Genomic DNA, 13402 nt, shown 5'->3' with positions numbered 1-13402 from the left:
GTGCTTAATTTTATGATTCTTCACCTGCAGCTGCTTTAGTGCTCTCTCCTGTGTGTGTGTGTGTGTGTGTGTGTGTGTGTGTGTGTGTGTGTGTGGTGTGTGTGAAGAGTGGGGTGCAGCAAACTCATGAATCAGCTGTCCCTTGCTATGGACGCTTTTAAAGAAATTAGAAGCACAGGCTTGCTTTAGGTCTCCCTGGTGTGTTAGCCGGAAGGATATGCTAATTCTAATTATACAATTTTAATGCTCTAAGGGCTGGTGTGAATGGGTGAACACTACCCCCCTACCTAGCACTATGCATAGTACACTGTAGATACAAACACAGCTCCCATGGCCACCCCATGCATTGATTACTTTTTCTCCTGCTCGATCAACAGCCCAGGAAACTAAGGCCCAGGGCTGGTAGCAGTCTGTCCATATTTATCTGTAGATGCTCAATTCTATAATGAATAAGCATTGTACAGCTGTATTCCATATGCTGTCAGGATTAATACGTGTAATATACATAAGGAAAGTAATTTAATTTATACTTTTATCAGTTCAGAATATGTAATAAGGGGCCAGAGATTGAGCTGACTAAGCTGCATTATGTACGAGAGAAGAATGGGAAACTACTGGGGGGGTGGCGCAATGCCTTAAGAGAAAGGCGCACTTCCAGGCAGTGGGCAAGACCCACAGGCTGCCTCACTTCACGTGCTGCTCACAGCCATCTCTTCATTTTCCTTACATGGAAAAATAGGAAGGAAAAGGACAAAGGATTTAAGTCCTGTTTCTTATTGTTCAAAGGCACTGTTTGCAGACTGGCATAAAATAGGCTTTAGCCTGTTTTTTGTTTTGTTTTGTTTTGTTTTTTGCATTTATTTATTTGTGAGTGAGGTATGGGGCATACACCATGGTGCACACGCAGAGGTCAGAGAACAACTTGAAGGAGACATTTCTCCCTGGGTCTCTGGCTTAGGGGTGGGTACCTTTACCCATGGCCGTGTCACCAGCCTGCCTCTGACCAAAGTGCAATCAGACAGAAATGCTACCACTGTTGTACACGCCTTGGGATGCAGGGGTTCTCTCTCTTGGGTTCCCAAGATTGCTAATTGTTCCTGTTCAACATTACGGAGAGGTACCTGGAGTGCTCTGGGAATATCTCCCCTCTGGAGCTAGCTTTGGACACGCCTGTAGGTCATGCCAAGGTGTTAGGAGGACACTGTCACTACATCCCACTCCTATAGACTTTCTCACCGTGGTCCACAGGGAATCAGGCAATCCTTTTCATTGTTTCCTATAACATGCAATTTGCTAAAAAACCACAGTTTCAGGCAGCCTGCATCATCTGCTGAGCTTAAATCAGACACCCTTCCCCTTAGGGAAATAGCTGAGATTACAGATTCTTACACGAAAAGAAAATGGAGTGGGTAGTTCATTTGGGATTAAAAATCACTAGCTTGGGTCCAGGCCCTCCACTGAATCTTAGCTTGAGTTGCTGCCAGGCCCTTTTTTTCTCCCTCTTTGTATCTCTTCAGGATACTGGAGAGGTCGGTACTAAGGGAGGTGGGCATGTGTCGGCAGACGGGGGTGTAGGCTGAGCTAGATTAGAAGACCCCAGGCTGAGCTTGGTCACTGCTGAAGGAGAATGTCCAGCAGGAGGGGACCACAGGAGCTGCTCTCTGTTCCTGCTGGCCACTGGGACAAATCCGGTCTTCAGCAGGGACTCCATAATGAGGAGCAGATGTGGGTCTCTGCAGCTTCAGAAGCAACTCTATCAAAGGTTCCACCCTGCCACTGTCATCTGTGGGAGCCATGGCGGAAACTGCTAAGGGTTCCTTGTTCTGCACTACAGGGAGGTGCCTGGAGTGGTCTGAAAGAAAATGCTTCCCTCCAGAGGTTGGCGTTGCTTTAGGGAGAGCATGTGCACTCCTGTAAGTCATGCCAGACTCCCTCAGAAGACTTCTTGAAAGCACATTTACTTACATGAGTGGTCCTAAGCTTTCCCAGGACACAGAGGTCCTGGGAGAGTAAGCATTAGTCCCTTGGAGATCTGTGAAGGGCAGAAATGCACAGAGGGTAAGCAAAGGCTACTTACTCAGGGGTTATGCAGGGTGGGTGTGAGGATCAGACACCCTTTGTATTTGTATGTGAGCATGCTTAGCTTTAACCACCAGTTCTAGTGGTTGAATTGTGTGCTCTAAACAAGGGCTGGTTGCATAAGTGTTAGGTGTGGTGTGGTCTGAAGAGGGGGATCTGGGCTTGGCCTGTGGCTGCGGCTTTGGCTGCCAAGTAGAAAATAAAATAAAAGGGACTTGAATGACGTCTCCTGTGACTGGTGGGTGGGGTTCCCCCGGACTGTCACAGGGGCTTTAGAAAACTGGATCTCCCACAAAGAAACTCCAAGCACTCAAGTCTCAGGCTTGTGTGTTTAGCATCACTGCCTTTGTGTACCAGAGCTGACTTTCCCAAAGCCTCTGAGTTGCCTCTCCCTCTCTGTGACCCCTGACCCCCCAACAGGCTTCTAGGGAGTTTTGAGCCTCAGCTTCTGAACTGTCTGCTCCACCAAGACCTGGAGCCCAGGTAGGAGATGGGAACGCCCTAGGGAGGGCAGGCATCAGGCCTGGGGCCTCCGTGTGGTCCACAAATGCCAACCAACATCCCAGCACCTGTCTCCCGCCCTCACTGGAGGACCACAGGAAGCCTGGGACAATTGCCAGAGTGAGCATCTTCATTCAGGTGCCCGAGAAAAGCTTCAGAGAAGTGACCAAGAGGCAGGGAGAAGCAAGGAATAGTTTGAGGAGGCTAGGAGCTTCTAGTAGTTTCCCAGAGCCTTTTGGTCACTGGTTCCGAGGCCAGAAGGGCCATCTATGGGTAAGAAATAAAGGAAGGAGCATTACATGAAAGGTGGCACCTAAGTGCTCAGCTGCTGAGAGATAAGGGTATACGACACAAAGGCTAGATGTAATAGTTTCCCGTATCTTCCTGTCCAGCCATTCAAGGAAAGAAGGAGGGGAAGGGGGAGGGAAGGGGAAGGGAGGGGGAGAGGGAGAGGGAGAAGGAGAGGGAGAGGAGGGGAGAGGGAGAGGGAGAGGGAGAGGGAGAGGGGAGAGGGAGAGGGAGAGGGAGAGAGAGAGAGAGAGAGAGAGAGAGAGACAGGAAGGAGTGGATCTGAATGGCACTTGCTGACCACTTCCAAAGTCCTCATTCTGCAGCTGACTGTACAGTCTGGAGCTGCCCCCAAATCCGAGGCCCTGGGCTGCCAGCTGCCTGTTTCCACAGATAGGACAGAAGGCCATGGCCAGGTGGTAGCTGTAGCCAGTGAGTTTTCTCTTTGGCCCTGCTCCCAGTGTGGGGCTGCGTGGCTGTTGTCGGCCATGTTTGTGTGACAGTGAGTAGCACAGGTGTCCTTTCCTGACTAGAAGTTCTGAGTTTCCTCTCGGTTTCTCCAACCAATGCCACTCTGGTTCATACCTGTGACCTGCAATGTTCCCCCTTGGGTCAGCACGGTAGGAGGCACCATCCCAGGGTGTTCAGATAGACTGACCCACTGCCCCCAATATAAAGAGGGGAGAGCACACCCAGAGAACATTGCTGGGCCCGTCTACTGTCAGGGGTATGGCTGTGCTTTGACAAGTCCCTCAGTAGATAAGGACGCTAGCTCCATGCAGATTCTTCCTAGGCATGTGGCAGTGCCCTTTCAGCGTGGGCTGCCTGCCTCAGTTATAACAGTGGAGAAGAGGGGTTGGCTCCCCTTCCCTTCTGCCTTTGCTGAAAATAAGGAAGAGAATTGCATGGGGCTGTCTGGGGACCCTGGAGATAAAAATCACCCGTGAAATCCTGTCCTGATGATGGTTTTTATTGTCTTCTTTTGGGCAGCTAGAATGGTATCTCTCTACGTCTGTAGCAATCTATCTACCTATAGCTAATGTATCTATCTACATCTGTATCATCTATAACTGGAGTTACAGATGGTTGCAAACCACTGAGCAGGTGCTGGGAACCAAACCCAGGTCCTCTGCAAGAGCAAGTGCCCTCACTGCTGAGCCGTCTCTCCAGCCCCTAGTCTCAGTAATTTTCAGGTCATAGTCACCACGCTGGACAGAAGATGTCCTCAATGTAATGCCTCCCCCCGACAAATGAAACTCTGTGTCCTCCGTTCAACATCTGCCCCTTCTCTCTTCGCCCTTGGCAGCCACGCTTCTAGCCTGTGTTTCCCAGTTCCTCACCATTTATTCACAGAGAAGGCATACTGAGTATTTTAAAGTCAAGCCCAAAGCTACAGTGTCACACTGGGAACTCAAAGAGGCCCTTTGCAGTTCAAAGGCTTCCTCACACATAGCCAAACAAGTCCAGTGCTAGTAATGGGTGACAGATCGCCAAATCAGAGAAATAAACAAAACAAAGGTAATCATCATTCGATATACTCGTGTGTTGTCTTCTTTACATCTTCCAGTCTAGAATGAACTCAGTATTTGTTTTTTAAAGATTTGTTTATTTATTTATTATATATACAGTATTCTGCCTGCATGTGTCCCTACAGGCCAGAAGAGGGCACCAGATCTCATTACAAGTGGTTGTGAACCACCATGTGGTTGCTGGGAATTGAACTCAGGACCTCTGGAAGAGCGTGGAAGAGCGGTCGGTGCTCTTAACCACTGAGCCATCTCTCCAGCCCCGAGTTCAGTATTTTTATCTGAGTGAGAGTCTGTGAGATGATGACTTTTAATACAGCTGAAAGAGAGAATGTAGAGACCCACAGGGGTTTCCTAGTGAGAACTTACTCAGGGTCTAAGAACCTGAACTTGCTTTACCCAGCAGGCCTGTATAAAGGGATGATTTGACCACGGGCGTGGTTACCAGGTGTTTGGAAGGGTCTACACTTGGCTGTGCGGTGTGCTTTGATCTATCAAGGGGGAGTCTTTTGCCCCGCCCCTTGGCATTGTTATAAAAAGCCCCTTTGAATAACTGGAAAAGGCCGTTGGGTATTGACTCAGGTCCTTCCAAAGCTGTCATGTGTTTCTGTCTTTCTCCGCGATCTTTCTAATATCTTCTTATCCCTCTCTCCTCCTCCTAAGAACCCTTGGAAAGGAGGGACCTGGCCTCCCACACAGAAACAGGTTTGCTGATGGATTGTGAGAAGACACCGTTGGTGTTCCTCTTCTGAGCTGTTTATAGCAAGGGGACCCTTCTGTGGAGGTGGATAGGGCGGTGGCACCGATCCCTATGAATCTGCCTGCACAGACCTTCCTTTCAGGGTGCCATCTCTGTCCTTTGTGCCTCATCTGGGTTTGCACGCTACACCGCCCGGTTTAGGCTGAAGGCACCAACTCTACATTCCTTAGATATGGTTTGTCCCCCATTTCTCTAAATGAGACAGCCTCCCTGAGACTCTGAATTTAACTCCTGGCATAATGGGGTGGGGGTGGGGAATGAAAAGACTATGGGGTTGTCTGCACTCATCCAGGCTTTCCTGGAGGTCGTTTAAGTTGCCCATGTGTCAGAGGAGTGTGAGAAATCTGTCCACTTTCCTCAGATGTAGCATTGTTATTGGTCAGAAATGTTGGAAGATGGCAATGGAGCAGTCAGGTGAGAGAGACAGGGCAGCCCTGGGTGGCCGGATGACAGCAGCCAATGGAGACTGAAGACCAGTCCTGTGCACCTTGGGTGGGAAGCAAGGTGATATGGGGGATGATGGACAACAGGGAGAGATCACTACCCGATGTGAGTACCACGGAGTCTTCGATCAGTGAGAGCAGATTAGAGCAGGATAGGAGGGCTGTGTGGAGGAAGTGATGCTTCCTCAGACCCTGCTGGCCAGGAGGGAGGAGAGATGCAGCAGAAAGGACTAAGGACAGGGCCTTGAAGGGGCCTGTAGGACCAGGGAAGTGGACCAGCACTGAGCTTCACTCAAGCAATGGGAATTCAAGATGTATGCGTTGGGTTGGGCTGAGGAGTGGCAGGGGGCAGAGCTTGGGCAACATGAGGCACAGGGGCCAGATCTAGGTTTATGTTCAAGTAAAAAAGAGACAAGAATAAGTAGGAAAGGAAGAGTCTACGTGTGTTTCTTGCCTTGCAGAGTGTCACTGAGTGGACTTTGTTTTGTTTGGAGTTTCACATTCATCACATGGGAGATTTGGGAGCTGCCTGTGCCCTTTAGGATTGGGTGGCATCCCTGAATTCCTCGACATCTTCCCTGGTTGGCAAGGTAGGAAATGCACTTCAAGATGGGCAGTGGTTGGGGGCAGAAGATGACCCCTGACAGAGGACTTGCTGGAACAGGCTGGGCTGTAGTTCTCGGGGACTCAAGGACCTATGGCATGCTTACAGCTCAAGAAGAAATCATCCCATCATGTTGCTTTGGGTCCCTATTACTGTAGCCTGGAAACACAGCGAGGCCCAGTGAGATGTCTCAGCAGGTGACAGATGCTTGCCACCAAGTCTGACAACTTAAATTTGATCCTTAGCGACCCACATGGAGAAAGAGAACTGACACCCACAAGCTGTCCTCTGACCTTCATTCACTTTTACACACACACACACACACACACACACACACGGAGACAGACAGACAGACAAAGAGATCAAAAACCCAAAACCAGAGTGAGCTAGATTGTCAAATACACGTGAAGTTAGCTACACAAGTTAGCAAGCAGGACTTCAGAGTTATAGGGGAGGAAAGCAGTGGTTCTCAACCTTCCTATTGCTATGACCTTTTATATAGTTCCTCCTGCTGTGGTGACCCCCAACCATAAAATTATTTTTGTTGCTACTTCATAATTGTAATTTTGCTACTGTTACGAATCATAATACAGACATCTGCGTTTTCTGATGGTCTTAGGTGACCCCTGTGAAAGGGTCACTCAATGCCCCCTAGAGGGCCACGACCCACAGGTTGAGAACTACTGCTCTAGAAGCAGCTGGGAAGGGCAGGGGAGGTGGGGCAGAGAGGACAGTACCTGCCTGAGGAGATGCAGCTAGACGGGGCAGCTGCGGCTGTGCACACAACCTTCTAAAGTTTCTAACGGTGGCCTAGAGAGTGGGAGGCAGTGAGGCCTGGCCAAAGCGACTGTGACCAGGGCTGGCACGCACAGGGCAGATACCTCAAGAAGTCTGGACTGTGGGGTTAAAAGGCATCCAGGGGCCCAAATCGGGCATGGTCCTCCACAACTACCTGAGAGCTCCAGACTCTCGGATGAAGGGTACCCCAGACACCCTAAATAGTGAATGAGGATGCACACCTGTAATCCCAGCACTATGGAGGTAGAGGCAGGAAGACCAAAAGTTCAAGGTCATCCTCAGCTACATACAGAGCAAGTTTGAAGCCAGCCTAGTTTGAGACACTGTCTAAAAGAAGGCCAGACAGGCAGAGACCACACAAAAGTTTCTGCTGAATCCGAGTCTCTTCGGCGAGGCTAAGAGTGTTTCCTCCTGGCAAGGAGTCTGCCTCATCCAGCTCTGTTCCCACGTCTGGCACTGACAAACTGCACCCACCTGCCGTGCAGACGTAACCGCTAAGAGAATTCTTCATAAATATAAACAGAGCGAAGTCACATGAGCAAGTGCAACCAATACAGGATGGGCGTGTGAGAGCAGGTCTGACTTGTCAGTTCTTTGTGTTCATCTGGGTCTCCCCTTTCTGAAACAAAAGCAGGAGTCTGGGCACAATCCGTTTTCAAGGGACAATTGTTCTCAATGCCAAGTCCACACTGTTAAGCTTATGGGGCAAGGACGAAATTGTTCAACACCCTTTGCTGACCTACAGGGATGCCCTGGCACCAGTAATCCATCTGACACGAGGAGCCAATCATGTTTCAGGCTGATGTAGTTTCCTAGGCAACCAACAATATAGTCACAGAAACAAGACTGTAGATAGTAGAAAGAAACATAGAGCTGGGGAGAGGCACTGACCCATAATCTCCTGACTTTAATGTGATGTTCACCTGCAGAGTCCTTCATACCTGATCAATACCCGAAACCCTTTGCTATGAGCAACATGGCACCCAACCCAAGACCCCAGCAGAAAGGGCTGGCATGACCCTTGCATGCCCAGGAGTTACTGGGAAGGCCCTGGAATGTTACTGCCTTCAGGGCCCCCATAGAGCAAGCTCCAAGATGGTGGAGGGCCATCGATCTGGGCACTAGGCCTCAGAGCCAGGGTGCAGCTATCTAGGAATGATGCCAGAAGAGATGACACCCACAAGGAGCCTTTGAAACTTAAGCTTACACCCCACTCAACAGACAACTTCACTCCTTAATCAGTGTGTGGGGATGGGGTGGGGGAGTTCTAAATGTGCCCAGTAATAATATCCAAAGTAAAATATACCTTCTGAAACTTACACTGTCTGTAGCCCATAATAAGAACACTATCATTTCAAACTTCTACATCTATTTATTTGTGTGTGTGTGTGTGTGTGTGTGTGTGTGTGTGTGTGTGTGTGTGAGAGAGAGAGAGAGAGAGAGAGAGAGAGAGAGAGAGAGAGAGGGAGAGGTGTGGAAGTCAGAGGACAACTTTGTAGAGCCAGCTCTCTTCAACATGTAGGTTCTGGGGATCCAGCTCACGTCATTCGGCTCGGTGTGAAGCACCTTTGCTGGCTGAGCCATTATGCCAGCCCTAAACCTCTACTTTCTACTTGTCTGTCTTTACCCCTGCCTCCTCATCTTTCCAGTCTCTCTGGCTCCTCCTCCTTGCCTCTGTGGCTTCTCTGGGGACCACAGTCCCATGACGTTCCACGTCTGCAGACTGTTTTCTAGAGTTCACCAGCAGCCTGTCCTATAAGATTTCAAACCCTGCCCACTTTGTCTCAGGCTGCCCTGTCGCCTTGGTTAATTGGGGGGAAAGGGGTCAGAAGATGGTAGGGAAGTCCTGGAACTGAGGACAAAGTGCTTGCTGAGGCTTGCTTCACTTTGAGGAAGACACATCCCCAGGGGTTCCCTCAACAGACCTCATTCATCTTTGATGAGAAGTAAGTACTTGGGAGTGGGATTCTCCCTCTCCTCACTACCCGTTGCCCATTTGGAAGCGGTTATTGCTGCCATAAGTCCTCCCCAGACAGGAAAGGAGCAGCTAAAGCCGCGGCCAGTGGTTTCACAAAGACCTGGACAGAGAGGAGATATGACCTGCTCAGGGCTTCTCAAACTCTACCCCAAGCAGTGGAGGGATCTTTAATAAGCACTGGTTAAAAAGGAGATTGGAATCTGGGTGGCGCCTGAGACCCTGCATCTCTGCCAGAGGCTGATGCTCCGGTGTGTGTACCACTGTGAGGTCACCTTAAACCTTAAAAACTCTCTGCTTCATTTCCCTCATCCCACATGCCTGTGTGTGGTCCTCTGTAAATCTAGCTTTCACCTAAGAAACAGAAATGTTGGCTCTCGACTCCTGCTGTCATGGACTGCGTCTGGCGGCAGGTGTGCACACCCTGCACACCTGACCACACCATCACACAGCGGAGGCACTTCTCAGCCGTGACACCTGCTCTGCTTCTGGATCATTCGTGGGTATGCATTTCCACACACATTACTATGAAAACGCCACGCCTGCACAGGAAAAAGCTGCTTTCTTAATGTAGTCTTCGTTCTTTTTTTTTTTTTTTAAACTTCAAGGTTGGACAGAGCACATCTGTAGGGGGAACAAGTGTCCCCATTACTCAGAGACGGGTGGCAACGGCTAGCAGTAGAAACAACATCCCCCAAACTATTTCCCTCTCTCCGGTTCTCCATTACAGATTACGTTGGGGAACAGGGGGTGGGGTGGGATTTTTGTGAATGAGTAAATATACCATCTTAACAACTGCACTCCAAGACATTCCAAAAGTATCACGTGGTAAAAACAGACTGAGTGGACCATGGAAACACTGGATGAGCCGCTTTCCTCTGAAAGTGGCCACTGGGCCGCAAGTTTTACTCAGCTGACACTATCCCCATGGAACAAACCCTTAAAGACTGTTGTCTGAAAGGACAACATCTACCTAATGGAATCTCTCCAGACTCAGCCCTCAGCTCCCAGAACACAAGGCACTAACTCAACCAGGAAAGAAAGTGGGGACATTAGAGACCAGCGAACTCCATTTCCAAGGGCTGAAGAGCACCCAAACCTAGGGTCGCGTTATCCTTTCTGGTCCCTCCATTGCTTTAGTGGGTATCCACTCTGCTAGCTACAGAGCTGCTATCCTCCACTGATTTCCAATTCAGAGACTTTCAAAACTGAGGCTGAAATGTCTGTTCTTGAGTCCCACAAGGCAGTGCAATTTTCCATACACCTAACAACACTGCACCTGAATGGACAGGACAGCGAGGCGCAGGGTTCATACCATGAAACTCCCAAACACAATACACCTCCACTCTAAGACACCGCTTTCTCGAGTTACAGGATAAAGACAAATGGTGGATGCACACCTGCTCCTCAGAATGACTAGCTGTTCAAAAGCCAGAGCCTGGAAAACCACGAGGCTCAGCCCAGCATTACATCACCACATGGGTCCAGCTTCTCCCCGAAGACCAGTGAAGGGTGGAGGCTCAGCCCACCTCCATCACCCACCACTCACCTCCCATGGGGCCCAAATCCTACTCCACAACACAGACCAGTCCCTGCTATCTTTTAATCTATATATCAAATACTCAGAACTCACAGTGCTCTGCCACCCCCACCCCTCAAGCCTTCAAGGAAAAGAGGAGCAGACCTCGGATTGGACAGGCAGACCCACTTGGGATTGCAACCTTACTTGCTGAATTGTGACCTGGCAGGCAGACCTCCAAACTAGCCTGGGTTCATAATGGAGACTACCCTAACAGAATCAGCAACTATATAGCTGCTTATCCGGATAAAGGCCGCTTCTGAGCATTGTGGTTTAGAGAAAAGATCGGATTCCTGGATCAATGCATAGTCAGACACTGCCTCCACCAATGACAAGGCTGTTTGGCTGTCTTTACTAATAATAGCAAGCGGCCTTGTCCTCAGTGTTAGCAGGAGAGGAGTGCAGGGTGATGCCTGGTCTAGACCGGCTGTACATGCACCCTGAGCTCCATGCCATATGTCCTGCCATGCCAATAGCTAACCCAGTACTGCTACCAGGGTAAGAAGATGCCAGCATGCATAATACTCCTCCCAGGAGGAGGCCCACTCTCCTTGATGCCTCCGGTTCCCTAGCAGGAAATACCAGTGTGTGTGGGTTGGGGGTTGGGGGTGCAGAGAAGAAGATGCTGATAGCGCAGAAGCCCCCACCATGCACCCAGCTGCTGAACAACCAAAACTGGAATTCCAGAGGGCTCTTTCTGCTTCAGGCAGCATCCTGGAGCTGCAAGATACTCAGTCCAGCTGGGACACAAAACACTATAAGCAGCAGCCACCAGGTAAAGCCTTCCAAGGCTTCCCCAGGCCAGCCTAGGCTTCACGCTGCACCGCATGGGGGAGAGAAGCACTAACAAAGCCGAGCAGCTTCTCCTCCCCCCCGGGGGCTCCGGGCGGCAGAGCACTGCACTTACATGGCCTCAGAAACCTCCAGGTTCAGGTCACTAGCTGGGGCTGGCTGCAGGGACTGCGACCCTCCCATCCTCGCTGAGCCCTGGCGTGCAGGCTAGCCGCGGGCAGGGCCAGCGTCCTGGTGCGGTTCCTCCAGCCCGGGGCGGGCCGGCGGGCGGCCGGGGCTGCTGCACTGCAGATGGGAGCAGCTTCTGGCATCCGTGGTGGTGGCGGCGGCGACTGGGAGCTACGGCTCGAGGCCGGAGCCGGCCCAGGGGGCGAGCACCGAGGAAATGTGCACGCGCAAGTGAAGCTGGCGGGCGCGCGCCTAGGTGTACGCGTGAGCGTGGCTGGTGCGCGTGGAACTGCCTGAGAGGAGGCAGTGTGAGCCCTAGCACTGGCGTGGTCGGAAAGGTTCTTCTCCTTTTAAAGCCCCCAGCTCAGCCTGTGTTGGGACTTGATGATGTCACCACCACCAAGTGGCCAGACGCCTGCATCTTCACAAAGCTCCAACATTGGCTCCGGAAACCGCTGGGGGGAGGCAAAGACCCTCCCTCTGCTCACACACCAAGCTGCAGCCTCCTGGACTAGCCCAGACCGTCTGCTAGTGTAGTGTGTCCTTTGAGATGTAAATGCGCTGCCCATTGGCAACTTGAGGCCCCCCAGAGGGCGGGGCAAGGTGGTCTAGTCGTAGACAGAGTTGGGGACAGGTCCCTTCTCACTCCCTCCCCCAGACTGGAGGAGGGGCTGCAGGAACCAGTAAAACAGGCTATAGTGGAAATTGAGGACTGCACACTTAAACTTTCTTCAGATAGCACAGCTCCACACGAACCAGTCTGTCCCAAAGCAGCGACCTGGCATAGCTCTCCAGCTTCCAGTTCACCAAGACCAGGCCTCCATGGATACCCTCTCAATTTGACAAAGTCTGCAGAGGTTGAGGCAAGCTGGAGAGAAAGTGGCATAGGGCCATCTTCAGAGGCTGGGTCTGCAGTCTGGTCTTTGGCCATCAGAAGAATTTTCTACAAAGACAAGCCCTATGCCATGCAGGCTGAGCTCCTGAGTCAGGCCCCTCATGTCACAGGAAGGGAAAGGTAGCTGTGAGGGACATATAAAGGCTCATCTCTGATCTGAAACACAGGCTGGCTTGGATGCTGGGGACACCCAGTGCCAGACCCCATCTCCCTATTGGGAAGTAGCCAGGTGTCTCTGTCTAAATGTTTCCACAGTTGAGCTCCGGCCCTTCTCACCAGAGGCTACTTGAAAAGCACTCTCTTTTCCAGTAAGTGCTGGTGGTTTGGGGACCCCAACACCCCTGTCTGCCTTACATTTGATGCAATGGCTTTCTGAGCCCTGAACATTTACAACTGACTTTAAACACAACTGCCTATGGGAAAGCAGGAAGACTCATCTAACTTTTCCCACAATTCTTCTACCTATAAGGCAGTTAATGTGTAAGAAATATAATAAGAGGCCCAAATATAATAATAAGGCCCAAAATAATAAGAGGAAAGTAAAACCAATCAATGCATACAATAAAATTGAAATAAAGCTACTCAACACATGTTAAGATTCCCTCTAGTATACTGGCTGCTTTCTAAAAGTGTGGCTAAAGATGCCTGCACAGGTCAGCACATACAGAATTTGCTACTTGCCACAGGCTCCAGAGCTTGAGGCCAGCCGAGTTTCCTGAGTGCATATTTCTTCGCCATGTCAAAATACTACACCATCAAAATTGCTTCCAGGAATCAGTGACATTAAATCTCCAGGAAACACTGACGTTTTTCTCTGTATTTACATGGAATTAGCAAACAAAGATGCCAGTCTTGTGGGGAAGGTAACTGTCAGCAGGGCAGCATCTCCCAGGGAGGCCATCACTCACTGTCAACGGTAGTGACATCTGGTAGCAAGGGTCCTGCAACTTATTTATCCAATCATATCCATAGGGAGGGGGAAGGGGTTCTTTAT

At 50.4% G+C, this 13402-nt stretch overlaps 1 protein-coding gene across 6 annotated transcripts in view; it reads right to left on the bottom strand.

Annotated features, from left to right (window-relative positions):
* The window catches only part of Tacc2 (transforming acidic coiled-coil containing protein 2), a 113973-nt gene that overhangs the window by 62794 nt on the left and 37777 nt on the right, over positions 1-13402 (bottom strand). For 2 of the 6 annotated variants that reach the window (XM_036195197.1, XM_036195201.1), the window contains exon 1: positions 11461-11897. The exons of 1 other annotated variant lie outside the window; for it this stretch is intronic. In XM_036195197.1, coding sequence (XP_036051090.1) covers positions 11461-11528 — 68 coding nt within the window. In that variant the 5' untranslated portion in view covers positions 11529-11897. Of the gene's footprint in view, positions 1-11460; positions 11900-13402 lie in introns of those variants that run through there. 3 more of the 6 variants (XM_036195216.1, XM_036195194.1, XM_036195207.1) reach the window with 3 other exon arrangements.

The sequence above is a fragment of the Onychomys torridus genome, chromosome 1 (genome assembly GCF_903995425.1).
Source record: "Onychomys torridus chromosome 1, mOncTor1.1, whole genome shotgun sequence".
In the NCBI taxonomy this organism is placed as follows: Eukaryota; Metazoa; Chordata; class Mammalia; order Rodentia; family Cricetidae; genus Onychomys; species Onychomys torridus.
This window is presented reverse-complemented; position numbering and strand designations above follow the sequence as displayed.